At 36.5% G+C, this 23,494-nt stretch overlaps 2 protein-coding genes across 3 annotated transcripts in view; both read left to right on the forward strand.

Annotated features, from left to right (window-relative positions):
• LOC123874131 (protein bunched, class 2/F/G isoform-like) overlaps nt 1–23,494 on the forward strand; it is a 195,877-nt gene that overhangs the window by 152,937 nt on the left and 19,446 nt on the right. The window lies entirely within an intron of this gene.
• LOC123874206 lies at nt 14,528–16,007 on the forward strand. Its single transcript, XM_045919453.1, has one exon. The coding sequence runs from the start codon at nt 15,621–15,623 to the stop codon at nt 16,005–16,007; it is 387 nt and encodes a 128-aa protein (XP_045775409.1). The 5' UTR covers nt 14,528–15,620.

The following is a 23,494-nucleotide window of genomic DNA, read 5'->3' on the forward strand; positions in this document are numbered from 1 at the left end:
AACTTGAGACTTAATCTCCCTACACCTCTGACAATTTTTTTTAAAATGATTGGCATATACATCATTGGTCCATGTAATGTAGATTTTAGCCTTCTGTTCATCTTCTAGTGATACAATTGGTGAGCTGAATACACAATAGATATATGAAGACAAATGAATACACACCTCCGAACTCTTTACTTTAGCCGATTACATTGACCGACTTGGCAGTTACTCGAGCGTTCCTTCGTAGTTCGTACCTTGCAAACGCATTCATAATTAACGCACTGGCTTTTCATTTTACATATCTAAACAGATTTGCGTTCCATTTAACTTGTTACTGCAGGTGGGTTGCATTAAAACTTTGCACGTAGTATTTTGTTGCTAAGCGTATATAATTCTATGCTAATTTGGTTTACTTTACTATACTGTACAGTCGTATTGCGTTAATGTTCAATTGCAGTCGTCCTTGGCTTACATACTTAAACATATTATTTATGTATATTAGGATTTATGACGTTTACCTTGTCATTTACTAGCAAAACGTCTTTTTGAGGAATAACTTCATTGACCTTGTCCTTCATGATAATTAAATTTTGTTACATGATATTCGCTTTTGTATGTTAATTTTCTTAATTTATTTCGTACTATACGTTTTATGTGTCTTATCTTTTGTATTTTCTTCTTCGACTCTATTGTGACCCGATCTTTTTGATTAAAAAAATTCCATTTTAGCTTTGTAAAATATTGCAGTCTTTCTTAGATTTGAATTTTATTGCAACAGCAAAGCTTAGTGATTCCTGACAAATGAGTATCTAGATAGTTATTAGAATATTATAGAATTCAAATAGCGCAGCAAACAGCAAACGCCTACACAGCAGTTTGAACTATATAGAATTACATGTTGCATTTGAAACGCATTTGATTAGTGGGTGAACTTAGGATGCAAGCCATTGCTTTGTTGCATTAGCTATCATCACTTTCACAATAACAAAAGGGAAAGTCGGTGGCGCCCGCTCCCTTGCGGTCAGATTAGCACAAGCTATTGCCCAGTTAATATCTCTTGTTTATTTCATTGCACACTAATGACTGACCGGTAATAACTAAGTTTCACCGCGATGAGTTTTATTGTACTTAATTTGCTTCCAACCGTTTTTCACTTTGTTTCTCTTTATTAACCCCCGACCCAAAAAGAGGGTTGTTATAAGTTTGACGTGTGTATCTGTGTATCTGTGTGTCTGTGTATCTGTGTATCTGTGTATCTGTCTGTGGCATCGTAGCGCCTAAACGAATGAACCGATTTTAATTTACTTTTTTTTGTTTGAAAGGTGGCTTGATCGAGAGTGTTCTTAGCTATAATCCAAAAAAATTGGTTCAGCCGTTTAAAACTTATTAGCTATTTTCTAGTTTTCTTGTAGAAAAGAAGGTTAGGTAACCCTTAGGTTCATAATATTCAAGTGTCAATTGACAAATGTCAAGCTGTCAAGATGGACGTTGCCTAGATATACATAATTATTTATTTGAAAATGATTTGTCGGGGGTGTTGAAAATTTTTAATTTACACTTGTTATTTCATTGCCTCCATAACAAAATGGCGACCATTAGGATTCTAGCCTATTTTATTTACGATTACATAAAACGGATCCGCATACAACCATTTACGTAATATGAGATAATATCGACAGCACGTATTTTGATATTATCATCAGCAATATCAATCTTAACCGTAAATGCTTTCAACGTACCGTACGTAGTTGTCATATCCGTTATCTGTTCGATCATTACTGTCACGTCGTTGGCCAAACCTGGTGTAACTGATGAAATAAATTGGTCAAGTAAGAATTGAGCTCTAAACAGGTTCCTTCTCTAAGACTCATTCTTGCTATCTTCAAATAGAATTTTAGGGTTCAAATCAAGTCATGTAATCGACACCACTGGGGTGTCATTTACGATATTTTTTTGGTAACGACACCATCCACACCAACACCGACTGTAATTGTTTTTTAACGTCTTACTAGCTGGCGGTGGTGTCGTTACCAAAATTACTGTGAACGAAACCTCAGTGGTGTCTTCCAGTGGCGTCTTTAACAAGACATGGTTCAAATTTTGTTTTTAGCGAATTGAGATGTTGAGATTACGAATTTGCGCCAAACTCATAATAATTATTACGATACTCGTATTTATTTGAATACAAAACTCTACAAAGCTAAAGAGCAAAATGTTTACAAGAAAGACAAAGTTACAGTCTTTGTTCTCCACGCGGTATAAGCGCTATCGATGGCCTCATTAGTTTTTCCTGTGTTTCGTGTTGGTTCCGATTCATCTCTTTGTGACTTGAAATTCGTTTCGTCGCGGTAGACGTAAATAGTTTCACAGTTCATTATAACTCTTTTGTTGTCGTTTTATCTAGTATAATTATGATTTCCGCTAAAATCGCTCTCATGATATATCTGTTGGTATGTTTTCTCGGCTTTTAAATTTTACCAAGAAACGCAATTATAAGAAGGTATAAAATGATCAGCATCAATCTTTGGGGTTTTTTTTTAAATTAGCTAAAAGCTCTTCATAGTCTGAACCGTTTGATTTAGTGATGGTGCTTCCTTTGTGATTTGAAGAAACGTTTCTACCTATACATGCCTACGGGCTTTAGGGTAAAGGCGAGATACATTTGAAAGACTTTTCTAACATATTTTAAATAGCCAGCTTCCCGACTTCTGGTTGCTAGATAGTTTGATTTCTTGACAAAAATATTGTTTTTTTTTTTTATAAGAGATTCTTAGTAGCAACCCGGTGTAGGGAGGTTGGTGACCCACTACTGTGGGTACCACGTACCTCGGAGAGCACGTATAGTCTTCGGTCCTGCGCCCGATCTTTCCGGTCGTGCCGTCCAATCGGACTATGAGAGTGAGGGAATACAGAGTGCACATGTGTTTACGCACGTTGCACTATAATATCTCCTACATAAATGGCTAGTCTGGGATGAGATTGGCTAGCTGACATTTGGTCACAGGAAGGTAATATTATAATCTCCACACAAGTGTAAATTAAAAATGTATAACACCCCCGACAAAGTATCTGAGTTTTCCAAAACATCATTTTCAAATAAATAATTATATATCTAGCCAACTTTCATCTTGACTGGTAGTCTTTGTCAATTGACATAATATTATGAACCTAACGGTCTGTTAGAAAGTTACAAGAAAACTAGAAAAGAGCTGATAACTTTTAAACGGCTGAACCAATTTTTTTGGATTATAGCTAAGAACACTCTCGATCAAGCCACCTTTCAAATGAAAAAAAACTAAAATAGAATCGGTTCATTCGTTTAGGCGCTACGATGCCACAGACAGATACACAGATACACACGTCAAACTTATAACACCCCTCTTTTTGGGTCAGGGGTTAAAAAGGAAGCTAAGTGTAAGTTAAAAACAAAAATTCTTGCAGTTCCTAGCTGCCAAAGTAAAAATATTCAAGCATTTTACTTCACTATTTAATAATTTTATTACAGTAGGTAAGCCACGAGTAGTTATAGTAAAGTTACCATAATTGGCATGTTACATAGCTACCAGGCTATCATGAACATGCATATAAGCAGAACAATAGCTATCCCACCAAAAACATTTCATGTAAAAAGTTAGCCAAGACTCACAAGTTCATAATGTTTTCACTGTTAAAAAGTTATGAGATCTCTAGTAGAGCCAAGCTCCTAGCTGAGCTTAGATTTGTGCTGGCCATGGGACCTATCCCAAGTCCAAAGTAATATAGCTCTTAAATGTTCTTGACTATATCACATTTATAACAATAAATAACAAATCACTCTACTTAAAGCTCTGATTCTACAAACCCTACATCTTGGTAAAAAAAGACGGCTTGGCCGTTTAATAACTTTTAACGTTTAATATGTTATGTCATGTAATAGTTTTACGAACATTACATTTCTAGTCTACATACCAAATTTCAGCCTTCTAGGACTTCGGGAAGTACCCTAGAATTACAGACTAGAAGTTTTGACTGTCAATAAATCTGAAACTATAAAAGCTAGACAATTGATACTCAATGCGTTTAATCAATTTGCCAAGGACATCTTATCCTGAAAATATCAGCATTCTACCGACAGAATTTACAGATTTGCTTTTCCCATAAGAGTCGTAGAGGGGGGGCATTGCCAATTTCTTAATTTTCCTGTAGTTTGTATGCAATTTCTAGTCTACATACCAAATTTCAGCCTTCTAGGACTTCTGGAAGTACCCTAGAATTACAGACTATGAATTGTGATGATCATCAGTGAGGGACGAAAACGGCGTATTTTAGGTATCAATAAATCTGTGACCATAAAAGCTAGATATTTGATACTTAGTACATTTGGTAAATTTGCTGAGGACACCTTATACTGAAAATTTCAGCTTTCTAGCGTCATCCAGACCGAAGTTATGACGGGTCGAAAATACGGCGAAACACTTCGAGAAAAAGGTACTACGTAGCGCCCCGGCCGCCGTTTGGCTCGTCTTGGCGGGGGCACTGCCGTGCCCCCTGACCACGCTAAATACTATTCAACGGGCGCCTCCCCTGCCTATCAGCTGTCTGTTCTCGCAACGATGCGTTTCGATATGTCGGGAGATAGTGCGTGTCATTACAACTGTACGTAACTGTTGCATAATTTGCACTAACACTACTCGCGAGTCGCATTCATACACTTATATCACTTTATTAGTATCACTAGACTTCATCCTCTACAATGCCGGATTTTAGTTTTTCTTCATCGCTGCATTATAGCTTTGTTCGGATTTCTTTAGTGTGATATTTTTTTCTTTTTATACAAATAGCGAGGAAACGAGCAGATGGGTCACCTGATGCTAAGCGATTACCGCCACCCATGAACACGCTACAGAACTAAAACTCGTTCACCAAAGCATTGTACGTAATATGCCATTTCAATCAGCCTGTTTGTATCCACTGCTGGATATAGGCCTTTCCAAGAGCGCGACACCACGCACGATGCTCCGCCTTCCTCATCTACCCCGCTTTTCAGCGGGTTTGAGGTCTTCCCACCATCAGTTCTGCGGCAGACGTGGCCTGCCCAATACCACTTTAACTGACTAATTCGTAATTTAGTAATTCGTTTTTAACCCCCGACCCAAAAATAGGGGTGTTATAAGTTTGACGTGTGTATCTGTGTATCTGTGTGTCTGTGTATCTGTGTATCTGTGTATCTGTGTATCTGTCTGTGGCATCGTAGCGCCTAAACCAATGAACCGATTTTAATTTAGTTTTTTTTGTTTGAAAGGTGGCTTGATCGAGAGTGTTCTTAGCTATAATCTAAAAAAATTGGTTCAGCCGTTTAAGAGTTATCAGCTCTTTTCTAGTTTTCTTGTAGAAAAGAAGGTTAGATTCATAATATTATGTCAATAGACAAATGTCAAGCTGTCAAGATGGACGTTGCCTAAATACATAATAATTTATTTGAAAATGATGTTTTGGAAAACTCAAATACTTTGGATCGTCGGGGGTGTTATAAATTTTTAATTTACACTTGTATGCCATTGTGTGTGTAAAATTGAATAACATTCCAATTAAGGAATTATTTTAAACCTCTGATTTTGACGAATTACATAGAGATTTTCTGTTGACAAACGGACTGAAGGAAATTCCGTATGAACTGTTATAATTGTGATTACACAAAGAACCAGGGCGTGGGTGAGGATCAATTCAACTGTCATCTAATCAACGCGAAATAATAATGTCGGAACTTCTAAGTATACCTATTGATGAAGATGTAGTTTGAACAGTTATAATATTATTATTGCATTGTCTTTTTTTTCGTACAGAAAGTAGGTTCAAATAAATAATCAATGTAAAAATATTTCATATGTTTAGTAGGGATGTCGAAAGTGTTAATGCTCCCAATACATTACATTGGTACAGTTTTGACTAGTCTAGTAACATTTATTCAGACATTCAAAGAACTTACATTTTTTGTAGATGCGAGTTAAGATAACCAAATTCGAATGGTAGATGAACAATTTTATACTACCATAGTATTTTGAAGAACATGCTGCAGTTATTAAGGCTCTATAATATGTAGTTCATAATTCATATTTAATGTATGATCGTTTTACTTCGTTTACCACCTACGAATAATATTGTGGTACTTGTTTTCTACAATTGATAAACTTGTATAGTCGTGTTTTAGATATATGTTGTCTCTCTCTTGTGTTAACAGAGAGTAGAGCCAAGTGAATTTTTTGTGGTGTAAACATAAAAATGACATCGAGTTATACTACACATTGAATACGTAATTTATTTTAGACCTTGGAGTAAACGCGTTTTAATAAAAACTACTTGTAAAGAGGTAAATAATTTAAATAATTTCTATTTGATCTTTTTATATTAAAGTTTTTATGATCGATTTGTAATCCTGCTATTGAGGCTTAACTTTAAAATTGCGATAGAAATTAGTTACATCAGAAACTCGAAATTAATTGCCAATCTCTAAATCAAAGTGATTGATATTATCTGCTACATATACTGTAGTGCCCCCAATAATATATGTAGTGTGACGTTTTGTGCAATATTTTTATGTAATTTTGTTTTTCTAACTAAACAATTTAAACATATTACATTACATAAGTATGTAAAAACCATATTGTGTTTGAGGCCAATGTTATTCTTTCCTCAGGCCATAATATTGCATTTTTATCTGACTGCATACCTATTGCATCGCATTTTTATATTACGCGATGACCTACTACTAGTCTATAGTATACACATATAATAAGAGAAACTGACTGACTGAAAATGTTATAGTACTTACAGCTCAAATCACTAGGTCTAAATACTTGAAATTTTTCTTGTAGGTTTTCTCTATAACGTAGAGGTTAGAACTCCACTAGAAAGGATTTTCAGGAATTTTATCCGAGCGCCCAACATAAGGCGGGTTTCTTTTTTAAAATTATTTAAAAATCTTTTCATTAATAATAATTGTACTACATTAATTCATTATTATCAGTACGCATGGTGAAATTTATCTGCAGTGGTATTTGTTCGATAGACCTCCTGAATCCTGATAAGAGTCCTTACTTCTCAGTATACTTACCAGGTTTAATAAGGGTGCTTATAATTCTTAACCTATATTTGGACCTAATATTTTTTACACGGGACCAAAACCCATCCGAAAAATTAAATAGAGTCGTTTTCTACTTAAGATCATTTCTTGTTTTGTGTGCAACAAAGACTTTCTATATATCTACTCGTAAGATCACTGGTTATTTCATATGAGGAATACCTCAATTTGTCAAAGACATGTCTCAGATGCATACAGGTAGTCGTTGTATAAAAATCGCTTTGCGTAGTATTGCGTAATGATGTTGCAACTGCACTTTGCTCTGATGCATATATAAAACCTGTTGCGTGTCTCGGCGTTCACTTTTGCAAGTCTCCACTCGCCGCACTTTTGCAACTTCTTCCTAATCCATAAATATTGTCTTATGATTTTCTTATCGCGTCACGTGAACCACATAATTTACATTCAGTGTGAGAAAATTATACACACACATGGTCGGTTGCAAAAGTTTGTGCTCGTTTCATAATTTCAACATGGGCTCATCCTGGTTACAGTACCGTTACATTTGCATAGCACTTAAAATATTATTCCTATCATGGCACTACATTTTAGTCTGTTTTGAGATCGTTTTTTATTTGAACCTTAATTTGTTTTTCTTGTATGTTGCAAAAAGTTGCTCTAGTAAGGGAATAGTTAATATTTTAACGAAATCATACAATATTCGAAGCTTTTTGATGTAGTTAGCTGATATTTAATTCACGACAAGTATTCTGAGTAATCACCCTCTACCCTATTTGATTAGCCCCGACATCTCATCTCGCATATTGATTGACGTCGCCACCAGCTCTACCGCCACCCCATACCTACCGCCCCATTCACGCAATGACGGGAATAGGGACGCGCACACTCAGTGACTCAGTGTGTAAACGGACCCCGATAACGAAAGACGTATTTTCTACCATTTCCATCGAACAAAACAACGTGAAAGTGATTATAAGTGCTTCCATAACTTAAGCTAACATTAAAATAAAGTGTTTATCCCTCTTGTGCCCTGGAGGACCGATTGAAACACCATCTGTAAGTAGTGCATGAACTTAATTGGCGTGTGCATCTACATAACTAGGTCACGCTTCCGCGTCCTCAACCCGAATACTACTTTTATGTGCACATAGATGTTACTGGATAAATATTTATTAGTGTTCATATTGTTTTGTCTTTGAAAAATAATCAACATCTATCTTGTGTGCACTAATTATTGTGAAATTATATAATATGTGCGATCCTCTATCAAGATATGATTAATTTTGCTGACCATGTAAGTGTGTACATACAAATATTTGACAGCGTAAATATGATGTCATATTATAATAATGAAATTATTATCTCAGATCCTTTGAAGATGTATATGCAAATTAATATCGTTAGGATACTCGACCAGTAATGTAGTTCTACTTAACGTTTCTTTGTCACCACCTGCCACCCCCGGGTATAAGTCAGTCGTTCAATTAAAAATCAAATTACTCACCCCTTCAACTTCCTATTCCTATTCAATTACGCGACCGTCAGGTGTAGCTAAAGCTTTAAACGTAATTACAACTTTATAGTTGCTATGCACTTCAGAATAATAACTTTAATGTAGGAAGTTGTTAAGCTTTGATACCGAACACAGTTTGCATTGTCACTATCAAAAGTAAAAGTAAGTCTATTAGCTAAATAACCAATCTCCCTTATTATCTATATTATCTGCATTATCATATATCAGATGTAATGTATGTTATACATTGGTTACAGCAGCTACTTTCAAAAGTTTTGGTTGGTCTCAAATTTACAATAGCGGCTTTCTTATTTACTTTACAGTATCAAAAGTAACTTGAGCTATAAACTTCCTTTAAGCGTTTTTGTTTTATATAATTAAGTTTTTCCAAAAATTGTTAAGCCCACGACTAGATATATTAATTATATCTATCCAATAATTATATCAGTATTATTTATAATTGTTACTGATATGTATACGAGTAATACTGGAACTGCAGTAGGAACTGAACTGATATCTTTTGAAGTTTAAGAATGATTACCAACTACCTGTTACTTATCTTGCACGCCTTTCAAGATTTGCTACGATTCTTAACTCCTAAGTCCCGGAAATTGCACTGACTTCCTTCCAACTGTTACAATATGGACGGAAGCATTAGTCTCCTATGCTGTCGATTACGCTCCGATAATCATGATATTCTCATTTCGATAGGAGAAAGTTTGCTACCGTAGGTTAGTACTATTATGCTTCGGTCTATTTAGGTAAGTACACAAACTGCCTAACCTAATCCTATGATTAACTGTACTAGTTCTAATTTATTTTTAACATCATTTTTCCCCTCCACTTTTGATATGGGTACCTTTAAGGCAAGAGTGAATAGGCATCTTCTAGACAAGCGCGCTTCATCTTAGGCTGCATCATCACTTACCAGCAGGTCTGCAGCCAAGCGCTAGTCTATAAATTAAAAAAATATCCAATGGATGAACGAATTCTTTTAGATACAAATATTTTGTTATCAATGACAGATCTAAGTATTTAATATGTATAACTTAATTAGATTTGGGTCATGAGACTGGTTTTATCTTTACACTTCTCATAACTGCCCTCAAAAAGTCAAGAGTAACGTTCAGTTCAGCATTATAAACAGCTATTACGTAAACATGATCTAATAACATACCTACGAAGATTTTAGACGGTATAATAGTTATTTTATGTTTAATGAAATAGGGAAAATTAACCTAACAATTTAACCATACATTTAACTACATATGAATCAGAGTGGGACCGTGGTTTGCGCGTGACACGTCATCGACCGGTCGTCCCCCATGTGCTATTGTTATTGACGCGTACAAAAGGCTGTAGAGGTTTAACTAGAATTTACTATAGTTTCTATTACGTTAATACCATGTTAATACGCTTTCTTACTACTGGTGTAATATTTCACATGTAACCATCGTTAATAGCGACTGGCATTGCAGGTCTTTGTTAGTTTTTACTCGCTGTGAAATTAAGGAGAGTGAGGAAGTTCTCGGTTTTGATCCTGAATCAACATCTGCCAAATATTAGGCAAGGGTTGACGTGAAAACAAAAAGATCTATCCTAGAGGTAAATGTAGGTTTACAAAAGCTTTGAATCGTCACGTAAATCTATCATTGGTTCGGAATGCTTTCCTACCGAGAAGTACCAGCAAAACACTTTGCCTTTGCTCTTTACAATTATCCAATTTGCAATCTTATAAGTATTACAGTCCCGTGCTTTGCTGAAGCGAGCTGCGAGTTAAATCTATGCATTTTTATCGTTTACATAATCTTCGATTGTAAAATGATTGATGCTTTTTTCAAGAGCATCTACCGATCTAATCGATATCTACTTAATCGGTTTTTCAAACTTGTGTATTCCTTGTGCGGCAACGTTGACTCACTAACGATTTCATACAAAGGATATTATAGTTCATATTTTTGACATATTTTCTCTTGATCCCAATTTATTATTGCCACCGTTGCCGTTGTGTGCCCGGCCGTCCACACTTCCTGTATCGTCAGGTGGTGGTGCTATTTCTACCTCTCCGTGAACCCGCTCGCTTCACAATTCACGTTCAAAGTCGATTATTTTAAATGCTACTGCAACGATTTTGTCAAATTTTTAACCGACTTCAAAAAAGGAGGAGGTTCTCAATTCGTCGGAACCTTTTTTTGTTATTTTGTTCTTTGTTCAGCTATAGTTTTTAACACGGACATACGAACCAAGAAAAGTTCTTTAGCTCCCTGCTAAATCCCAGACCCAGAGTATTTATAAATCACTTATAAATACTAGCACACATACCGCGACATATACCGCGTAGATATACTTTTTTTAAAGCTTGAAAAATCCTTTAGAATAGAATACTCAAGGAATATGTCCTCCAAACAAATCTAGATTCATTGTTTTAATTAAGTTGTGTGTTATCTATCATTCAGTCACGGTAGGTACTTATGGTTTTATTGTATCACTTGTTACAATTCACCCATGTTACAAATGCGATAGTGTGCTGTGGGCTAGTTTGTTGGTTTGTCCTTCAATCACGTTGCAAATAAGCAACGAATCGACGTGATGTTTTGCATGAGTATAGTAAAAAACCTGGAGTGGCATTCGTAAAATTATCTATAAAGTGTTACGCTTTAACATGTGTCTTCTAATTAAGCGGCAAAGGAATCCGTGAATATAAATTATTTAGTTAATTTAGTTCACAGTGCGCGTTTTCTTGCAATTTCCACTTGCAAATGCCCTTGATCCGATTTAGATACGGAGAGTGACCCATTTAGAATTTAATTCTTGCTCTCTGACGCGTGGTTGACCCGTTTCTTTGCTGCCATTGTGTTGCGCTGCATCAACCTGACCTACATTTAAATGCTCATTGTCATTAGCTTTCGAACAAAAAGATTAATCAACGGCAACATGGGTTTTATCTTTTTGATCTCAATAATTGTGGTGGAACAGGCTGCCAAGATACTTAAATTCATTGACGACTATTTGTCTCCGCTTTTTTAGGGCTCCCAGGAACCCAAGATCACTTCGTTGTCTGCCTGTCAAAGGAATTAAAATCTATAGGGTACTTCATGGTGACCTAGAATCATGAAAGGCAGTTAGCTATGTGTTATGGGCAAAAGTAAAAGGAAAAAATCCGAAAATTGCGAAGTTGTAGACTGTAGTTACATCACAAAAACGTGTCATTATTAAATTTCTTGCTGTAGGTGGTACGGAACCCTTCGCGTGCGAGTCCGACTCGCACTAGACCGGTTTTTATCGCACTTCGCACATGCGTGATAATCGTTGCCGTCTAAATATGAACGCCAAATTGGTTCTCGTATACACTACCTTGTGCACTCATTGGGCACTTAAATATAAAGAGACGAGGTCAAAGTCGAACTCGGACAAGCAGTGCGGCACCCGCACGCGACCCGAGTACACGCCCGCGTCGCTGCCGACGCTCCACCGCCCAACACGTGCATACGAACAGTGACGTCGGGTTGCGATGCACCCGCCGCGCCAATGCTTCTTGGCAAGATTGATTGAAAGATCCCATAACACTAGTGTGTGTGGCGCAGTGGTGACAGGTCGTGTCCGCATGGTGCACAAGTTGATGGCCGAGCTGCGGGGGCTGATCGGGAAGACCCCCGCGCCCCCGCCCGCCCAGCCTCTGTACTCCCGGAAAGATCTCAAGGCAAACCTTCATAGACACATGAGTATAGTGCTGGACAGGTTAGTGTTTGGTGTAGATGTGGAATCTGAAAATCTTTGCAATCATTGTTCCTCATAGTTCATAAAGCTATAAAAGTTACTATATTTTACGTCTCTTATATATTATTTCAGTTTTAGGGATTAATATAGAGGTTTGTCTACTAAGCTCTGTTGTATATCAACCGGTTAAAGTATGATTAAGGTTACCGCTAAACTTTGACAACCAAAAAAAGCTTATGGCAAATAAAGCCAGGCCCATGGCAAGTACTCATTGCTAACGACGGTAACCTACGTTACATAGCGTAACTTAAACCGCCTGATATGCAATTGACTCTTGATAAATCAAGTCGGCATTATCGTGACAGTAACAATTAACACTGACTATCACATAATGTTAGAATCACTATATTTGCGTTGAAGAACTTGTAAAATGTAGTAGCGCTATAATTCCTGTTGCGATGCCCGAGTGTTACGATATTTCGTAACACCCAGCCTCAGCGGTTTAAAGAAAGGCAATTATAACAATCATGTCTCAAGGTAAGCTCGAGCGCTGAAACGCCTATCCCCGCGCCTTCACAAGCGTTTTAATAAACTTTAATTAAAAAGCTATAAGTATACCTACATAATTAGACTTCTGACTGACACACTGATCTATCAGTCAACGCACAGCCTAAACTAGCACCCCTAAGGGGTTAAATAGGGGATGAAAGTTTGTATGAAAGTCTGTCATTTTTCGAGTTATATTACCTATGAAAATTGATATTAGCTTATAATTAAAAACGAAAAAATATGTATTTCAGTTTTTAAAAGTTTTTAGAATTTTTGGGAAGTCCATCCCCCCCCACCAATTTTCCTAAAATTTCACTTCAATGAAGCCGGAGCAGGTCAGCTAGTAATGTATAATAACGATTTTTTTAACTCAGATACAATAAAGCCCTTGACTGCAATTTCACTTGGTGGTAAGTGACGATGCAGCCTAAGATGAAAGCGGGCTAACCTGGAATGGGTATGGCAGTTTTCATTAAACCCATAATCCTTTGGTTGCTACACGGCATCGTACCAGAACGCTAACTCGCTTGGTAGCACGGCTTTGCAGGTAGGGTGGTAACTAGCCACGACCGAAGCCTCCCAATATACCAGACCAGAAACTATAAAATTCCAAACCCCTGCCGGAAATCGAACTCGGGACCTCCCACTAATAAAATCACAGCGCTTACCACTGCGCCAGGGAGGCCGTCAGAACGAGGCACTACACGAGTATGTTCATTATCAGAAGTTAATAGATGATTAAACTCTTACACACGTGCAATCAAGCCGATTGAGCCGGATAGCCGACTATTATTTGTATGGAGCAATTTAATATTTTAACATACTCGACGTTTCTCGAGACTACCAATATGTAAAGCAATGTCATTCATCATTATCACAATATAAAGTGATACTTTGTAATTGAACTATCGACCGCCTTCGACTTCGCTCGTCGGAAATATAAATCCTATTGATTGCCCATCTCGTGGGAGTTTCAAAAATTCTGGCATTATTCCTTGTCTGTATTATAAAAGGAACTTGTGTGTGAAATTTCAGCTTTCTCGGACAAAGTGTTTAAGCTGAGCGTGGATGAATAGTCAGGAATTGTCTGTATATGTATTGAATATTGCTTATTACAGCAGAACAAAATGGAAAAACATTTCAATACAAGTGTAAATTAAAAATTTATAACACCCCCGACAAGTGAAGTTTACAGTAACTAGAAAAGACCGAAAAGACCTGATAACTTTCTATATTTAATAAACGGCTGAACTGATTTTCTTGGACTACTCCGCGCCTACTATCTAAAGTATCTGAGTTTTCCAAAACATCATTTTCAAATAAATAATTATGTATTTAGGCAACGTCCATCTTGACAGCTTGACATTTGTCAATTGACATAATATTATGAACCTAACGGTTATCTAACCTTCTTTTCTACAAGAAAACTAGAAAAGAGCTGATAACTTTTAAACGGCTGAACCAATTTTTTTGGATTACAGCTAAGAACACTCTCGATCAAGCCACCTTTCAAACAAAAAAAAGTAAATTAAAATCGGTTCATTCGTTTAGGCGCTACGATGCCACAGACAGATACACAGATACACAGATACACAGACACACAGATACACACGTCAAACTTATAACACCCCTCTTTTTGGGTCGGGGGTTAAAAATAAATAATTGTAAAATTGTAAAAAAAGAAACAGTGCTGGATGTTCCCTTTCGTTTCGTTCTTCGTACAAGCTTTTACACGGTTGTGAAGCTGGAGTGGGAAATTGATATCCAGCAGTGGATGTCTATTGGTTGACAGCGTACCCATTTGTTGATTGTTTACATCTGCTTTACGAGAGTAGTAAAATTTTATTATTATTTTTCTTGACACTTGGCTTATTTCAATAAGAAATTTCTGTTGCCAACACCAGAAAAGAAATGGGCGTGTCTTAACTGAATCATCGCCAATATTTTGTTGTTTACCACGCGTTAACCATGCCTCAATCAAGGTGGCATCTAACTTGATTGATTGGGAATGTCCCAAGAATGGTCATTAAATAATTGCCCCTTATAGTAAATAATGCATTTGTCAATTAACACTCGTCTACTGTTTCATAAGTAGGTATGTTACGTTTATTTAAACAGTATTTGATTTGAACACTTTAATGACACTAGTGATAACCTCGTTCTACATATTTTTTTAAAGTCTTGCTAAATAGAGCACAATTTATTTACAGTATTTTATTAAAACGCATATTCAATTCAATGTTGAGCACGATGAAGTATTTCGCTTAAGACGTTAAATCACTCCTCAAATATAATAGAATTACCAACTTTCTGTATTCATTTGTGAAGTATTATAACAACTTTGAATGAATTCATAATTTATAATAGATACCTGGATGAAATCCAACGGAATGTGTTCGCGATATAGCGCGTTACAGCGTGACGCTTGTATGTGGACTGTGGAGCTCCCCGATGCTCGTCACATCACTCACCGCAAACATCGATATCTTCGCGTCCGTTTGGATTACGCCGGGCGGCGGGGGTGCTTTGTAGTGGTGACCGCAGTCGCTTGTACCGAGACGCCCGCGCATGGCCGCCTGCCGAGGTCGCCCCGAAGCCGTGTCTATGCTTCATCATTTAGGTCATTATACTGATTCGCGTGTACTCCTTATCGCGCTCCTATTATCGTATTAAGCCTATTTCGGTCGTCCATCGATCGGTTTTGCCGCCTCTAAAGAACGCAGTCTTGAATTTTATGAGTAACGAGTGTGAGCCGACCGCGCGCGTGTCGCTCGTCGGATGACATCAGTTAAGCTACTCGTACCACGTCCGCTGGAAACAATACGCGTTCAGTGCAAACGGCGTGTCCGAGTCGAGCACACGAGGACCTTGATGGAGGACAAACGGTGTGCGACCTGTGAAGCTCTAGGGCGGCGCAGTCTCTCCAGCAAGCTGCTGCAGGTGGCGATGGCGCAAGCGCATATGAAGACTTGCTCTCACCATGCGCCGCCCGTAGGTGCAGACCACGTTCACGACTCCGATCTCGCATCTCGAGCTCTGGCTGCGAAACGACGAAAGTCAATAGCGGGACTCAAGTTGAGCTTACCACCGGAAATGTATCAAAAGACTTCGTCATCCGAGCAAGTTCGATCCAATAATACTCGCAGAAACACTTGGTGCTCGTAAGTGCATTATGTGCCATTATTAGCACTAATTTATTTTACGTGTATCACATCTTTATCACTGTAATCTCTTGTCACCGAACAATTGATTGTATTGCCTTCTGTCTATTTATTTGCTACCGTTATCTCACTTATCATTGCTATCGCCTCATGTCATATCTTATTTGTCATTATCAAAATCTTATATATTGAGTACGTGATCGTTCGTGCATTGTCCAATATACAGGTTGTTTTCATCATATATTACTTTTTCCTTAGTCAGCATGTCTAATTCATTATTTTTCAAAATATTTATACCGTAAGTCTGTTCAATATATTATTATGAGCATTAAACAACTAACCTTGAATAGTCATATCGATTTACCATGTAAAATTAACTGCAAGGTATAAACGCATGCACGTCATTTAATACTCAAGATGTGGTAGATAATAACTAAACAGTGGTTTTAACTTAAAACTATTCTTCTTGAATATTATATATTTCATGCAAATTATCTAAATTGTTTACACTATTACATTCTAAAGCACATTTTAATGACCTCATAATATTGTTTAATTCTCTAGTAGGTATCGTTTTTAATACAATTGCATAGGTTCTATTCTAAAATCCACTACGTTTGCGTGTCATACGCCTCGACTAGGTAGACCCTGCAACGTTTTCCAAAATATCCTCTGAATGAAGAGATTCACTGAAAATTTTGGTAATCTTAACAATCGTCGAGACATTCAATCTTAGTTGCATTACCGTCCAACAACCCGAAGCTAACGGAAACTCCAATTTGTCCAACTTAATCCTATTGTGACAATCAGGACTTAGGAACCAGATACTTGCGAGAGTTTCCCTTCATTTGATTTGTACAGGAAAGTTTAAAAAAGTTTCAATTTCAACGTAAAGAATCGCAAAAAAAAAAAATTAGTCATCCATACTTCCATACTATATTAATATATAATATTAATTAATTAATTAATCCATACTAATTACTAATATTACTAATTTACTAATATTTACTAATTTTACGAATATTATTAATATTATAAATGCGAAAGTGTGTTCTGTCTGTCTGTCTGCTACGTTTTCACGGCTCAACCGCTGTAACGATTTTAATGTAATTTGATACAGAGTTAGCTTACATCCCGGGGACGGACATAGGCTACTTTTTATTCCGGAAAATAAAGAGTTCCTATGGGATTTTCAAAAACATAAATCCATGCGGACGAAGTCGCGGGCATTATCTAGTCTGAAATAAAAAAATCTTTAGCACTATATTGTTTTCAGTATGATATTTACTGTTTCCGTTTGCCTTAAACTATACTGCCGGTTCTGCACGGTCTCGGAAATCGATTTAGGAATTACATTTAAGTGCAAAAATTTGTTTATTTATACAACTTGCTTACATTACAAAGAAAAAAATACAGGAAACATAATATTGCATTTTTAACTTTGTTATTATTATAACAATGTGCGACCTTATCACTAAAGTAACCTCTTCCAGGTCTAAATGTCACACTTTATTTTACTTTACAGTTTACATTATGACTAAATTAATCGCAGTATTTATAAAACAATAAACTTTATTACAGAGCACTAGTAGATTGTATCATAAGGGAGCAAAATAATATTTTTACGGCGAGGGCGCTTTTTTGAATCCAGAGCGAAGTGAGGAATTGTAGAGTAGAATCCCGAGCGTAGCGATTGATTCTTTAGTACAATCCCGAACGTAGCGAGGGATTCAAAGTACGTCGCACGAGCCAAAAAATATTTTGCGCCCGAGTGATACACTTAATAATGATAAGACCTGAGTTATGATAATAAAGGAGTTTCTGAACCGTATCTTATTCCTAATGTTGATTCTTCTTACAAATGTGTACAGAATGCTACAATTGAGTCTATCTTTATAAGGACTCCACTTAATACAGTACTTAATGCATGCCAATAGCCGTCATTATCTACTATTTTACTTAACTTATTATGTGTTACTAACAATAGTAATTTGTTCGTAATTGCTACGGTGCGAACAAAAAGCTTAGTTTTTGCTTGTCTTATTGTGATCAATTCTTTTTTACCGTCTATTACTTTGTTCGGTTGCGTGTATATGATATAAAAATAAACAAAGTAAATTCCTTATTATTATTAGACCAAAGAAATGAGCCCTGCTTCCTTGTTTTATCAATGATCAACTTGAATTATTGTATTTATTATAAGTTAATTTTATTATTTAAAGAACTTAATAATAAAATTGAATACGCACTGACACATATTATGTATGAACTTAATTATGGTATTTTCCGTTATCTATCAATTGTCTTAACTATTGTCTAAGTCTGAACTCTGAACAGTACCTGTTACATCAATTTATCTGTTATATAATTCATTGTCTGTCATATAATTAATGTAGAGGAACTGTAGGTTCATTATGGTTCATAACTTGTCACTCATCATCAGCCTTTACATATATAAATTTTCCTTCTATGTTTTCAGTATCTTCTTTGTTTATCTCATTTGAGCTATATTTGTCCGTTTCGTAGATATCGGAGGGAACGTTGTTTATTTCGACTGATAAAACTCTATTATTGTAGAAATCAAGATAGCTACTGTCAACTTGAATACCTATATACCGAATTTTGCGATAAAATGAATTTGAAGGTCAACTCAACGCCTCCTTCGGTTTGACAGATTTTTTTCAAACATACTCGTAGCTAAAAATCATTTAGATCAAACACATACACACAAACACTGCACATTTTCGTTTAACAAGTAAAGATTTATTGTTAATTCTTCATCTAATCGTAAATTACGTCTTAGATGTTTATTACAGGTAGTTTATTGTAGATTTAGATGTATTCAGTCATTAAAATGTGCATTAGCGTTTTAATGACGTGTTTATTCACTGCACTCAGCGCATTACACTTGTGACACTAATACTAACGACTGCGATGAATGATGATTGTTATTTTCCGTCATTACTATTGCTGGGTACATCTTTAAAATAAAATTTCCAAGGCTATTACGTGCTATTACTTAGTTACAATTAATTGACTTTTTGCATGAAGTCGTTAGTAATGTTGCGTCATCGTAATAACAAACTAAAATTGAATGGACTTGTAATAGAAAAAACGGTTTAAATAATAATATAATCATTATACTATTATGCTCCTCAAAGAATATGACTTGCATTTTATGCTAATGATTTCAAGCTTAAGATCCGTTTTCCTCGAAGATGAAAAAAAGCTACTTTTTGTATGTTTTGAAAATGACATAATGATGTATTATGTTCTGAGTACTCGTATTATGTGGCTAGAGATGTATCTATCTATGATTCATCGTTATTTTAGAATACATAACATAGATACTATTAATATCAATCAATTATTATGTTTGATTCAAAACAGAACAGGAATCCAAATACATATACTTGATTTATTTATACCTGATTAATTCTAAATCAAAATAACGATGTAATTTAATTAAGTATCAAGGTCGCAAAATGTTTACAACGATCCTAGTGCTATGAACAATGTTGTTACACGCTTGAACGCATATAAAACACTTGTAAATGTCGTCAAATGGACTGGATCATTAATGCAATAATATAGGAATACTGATCAACAACTATTGTGACTGGGTTTTGATTATTTATTATCCAAGATGAGCTATCCAGTATTACAGATTGCGTGGTTAATAGTTTTAACATATGATTATTGTACTATTTAAATAATTGTTATATAAATAATTCCGAAAACAAAAACCGGCCAAGTGCGAGTCACCGCGCACCGACGGTTCCGTATGCTCGCGGAATTTTTCCCGTCATTTTGCACGATAAATCAAAAACTTTTATGCTTAAAAATAAATAAAAATCTGTTTTAGGATGTACATTGTACAGGTGAAGCACTTTCATATGATACCCCACTTGGTATAGTTATCTTACTTTGAAAATCGAAACACATTTTAATTATTTTTAGTGATGTACAGTACAACCAAATTAATAATGCGCATAGAAATCTTCGTCACTGTTCGGCAAAGCGTCAGAAGACGATATGTATATAGAGTGGTTAAGTGCATTTTTAACAATTTTGTGCTAAAAGAGATAAACATTGAATGATTCTGGGAATACGATAATTAGCGAAGATCTGCATGCGCATTATTAATTTGGTTGTACTGTAACCACAAATTCACGGTTTTCGGATTTATTCCTTTACTTGTGCTATGAGACCTACCGGCCTTTCATGATTCTAGGTCAACGGGAAGTACCCCATGGGTTTCCTTGACAGACAAGACGAACGGACGGACGGACGGGCAGACAGACAGAATACAAAGTGATCCTATAAGGGTTCCGTTTTTCCTTTTGAGGTACGAAACCCTAAAAATCGGTCAAGTGCGAGTCGGACTCACACACGAAGGTTCGTCAAGATATAAAACTTTTCATTGTTTTAAATTTTCACCGTCAAACATTATATTAACATATCAAACATTTTATTAGGTAGCATCAACATTGCTCATCAGGTTCACATTGGTTGGTCCAAATTTTTTGTGTCCGCCAAAATTAATTAAACTCAACGAGTTGTTCTCATACAAATACATGAGTTACAAAAATAACTCATTTCATTATAATACCGTATTGTATAACCGTGTCATAGTATGTGCCTAGATACATGCAAATAATGTTATTTTGTAAAACATGCGTCGGTAGATCGTATTCTTGCACATCTATTTATATTATGTTGTACAGCAGTGTTCATGTTCATTTAAAAGGCTTCAAGTCAAAAGATAATCACACATGTAAGCTCTTCTTCTATAATAACTTGGTAATGTCCGGCGTGCGTTGCAATGCTACCTCCCGCGCCATCATTATGGTAGGTACTAAACTGTCTCGCTAGTGGTGCCAACAACAATTGTACAAAGTTTTAAATGAACGACGCGCGAATTCATAGTTACGACATAGGTGACGAACAGACAAACATTATTTTTAATATTAACGCGATAGGTTCATATCAAAAATGCGTCGTATGCTTTCCGTAGGTACCTACTGCTTCGTGAATGATGATATAATGATGTGTAGCTTAGGTATATATGTATTAGTGTTTCACATTTAAGTGCAGTTGCCAATCAATCTAACCCTTGACTTATCTCCACGTTTCATTCTCTACGTCAATAGATTAGACTTTATACTATTCAATAGTATACATATTATGTATTACCGGAATTTTTCCAACGTCGACAACAAATAAGTAGTATAAGTACTTAACTTTCAAAGTAAGATTAATATACCAAGTGGGATATCGTATGAAAGGAGTTTTTACATGTACATTCTATAACAGATGTTTATTTATTTTCATGCATAATAGTTTTGATTTATCTGCAAAATGTAGAATAAATACGACTGTAGCACGGAACCATCGGTGTGCAAGTCTGACTCGCACTTGGCCGGTTCTTTTTTAAATCTCGTGGGAACTCTTTCCGGGAAAAATTTATTCCACGTCCTGATGAGAGGTCCTGATGATTCATACATTGTTGTGATTGATACCTGATAGATGAATCCTTAAAAGTTTTATCTACATACCTAGGTACTTAACGGGTTTCCATGTCTTTGTTGTCAACCATTGTAAGTTACTCGTCTATTCCTCATGTAAATTATTTTGATGGTGCGGCATAATTATTTATTGTGCAAACTATTATGGTGTTCTGTCGTTACGGCCGATGGTAATTTAAACACCACTCCACTCCAGGTGTTAGAGAACAATATACGGAAGCGTTTACCGTAATTACGCTTTACATTGTTGTTTACTGCTGCTATAAAGATATTTTGGTCATTTACTTTCGAAGATCTTAAATGTAACCGGATGTTTTATGCGGATTCGTGCCAATTGAATTGATTTTGAAGAATATATTTATGTGAATACACTAGCTGACCCACCCGGGCTTCGCTCGCGTGGATTTTGAAAATCAGTGAGAGGGTGGAATTTCCATAAATCCTGTAATACGTATTTCTTCAATTTTAACCGAAAGCCCATACACCAATTTTCATGGAATAGATGGGTAAACCTTGAAAAATGACGGACTTTCATACAAACCTTGAAGTTCAACCCCTTTATTTAATTTTCTTGAAGTGCAATTTCTAAAAAACATGAAACACATCATCATCATCATGGTCCTCATTTTGACCAAAGTTCAAAATTTGAAGTTTCTAACTATTTAGCTGTATTATCTATCTATATCTATTTAGCTAGTTTCTAGCTGTTTAGGCTATGTGTTGATAGAACAACAATTGACTATCTTTTAATATGTAGGTACTCATATACCTACCTACCGACTTAGATTTTGTTCGTGTTGTCCATCCCAAATGGGCATCGTCATGGGCGGGGAATTGTGCCAATTGAATAGAATGTGCTTAACCTTATTAATTGAGTAATCATTAAAATGTGGTTCAATTGTTTTCCGAGACAAAGCTTTCTAATCATCCCCAGTTTTTGATTTGTGCTAATATGCAGTGTTTGCTAATTTTGCTTACCCACTGTAACCATAATCGACTACGAGTAGGTACCTACCTACCTATATTACTGCAACAAAATCTTTTCCATAGAATCAATACGCAACACGCCTGGCACAGAGACTTACAAAAATCTTAATTATTATTAACTTAAGTAGGTAATCTGGAATTCAATAACCGCATATGAAATCAAGATAATTTTTAAATATGTACTTTATAATGGTCTGAAGCACGGTCTGAAGCGTTGCTTTGAATTTTTTATAACTGTATACAAAATTAAAACCGGTTTTGTCTCAAATCTTATAACACAGCCACTTGTTTTGATTGTTTTATTTTTATTCTACCTTAAGAGCCGAAACTGGCCAAATCTGGTTAGCCTTGAACCTAAACGATAGTTTCATTCAAAACGAGCACTGAACGCGAGTTTCGGTCGTTATGGATTCATTCTCGTCTCGAGTCCAGCAGTCGTGGTTGGGCGGGTGTGTCGCAAAAGCATCGCCTAGGTGTTCGGAGGCGCCATCGGCCAGCAGCGTAGCCCGTAGTAGGTAGAGCCGTGCGCGCGCCGCTTGCTCGCTCCCCTCCGCGCGCGCCCCTCGGACCGGCCCCGGTCCCAGTTCACCGCAACGCGTCGGTCTGCTCGCCCGCGTCTTTGTACTTATACAACCGAAAACACCACTACCTCAATACGCACACCGCTCACAATCTCACTCGCAAAAACGGCTCCGCTTCAACCGAAGGAAGGGACTCGAGCGTCCCGCACAAAACACTCGCACGGCGACTCGGGAGCCATGCAAACTAAACTCATAAGTGCAAGCTACTCGTCAATCATGAACAAACAGGATTTGCTCAGAGAAGTCGTCGTCAAGTACATCGACTACTTCTACCCCGTGTGAGTACATTTTCGTTGTAGGCCATTTTGATACCGCTCTGTCTAGTGACGCACTGCGTCTTTTCATATCAGCGTGTTCCAGCGCCGCTGCGAAGGATATGGTGGACTTCAGCTGAT

This window comes from Maniola jurtina, chromosome 2, assembly GCF_905333055.1.
Source record: "Maniola jurtina chromosome 2, ilManJurt1.1, whole genome shotgun sequence".
NCBI classification, from domain to species: domain Eukaryota; kingdom Metazoa; phylum Arthropoda; class Insecta; order Lepidoptera; family Nymphalidae; genus Maniola; species Maniola jurtina.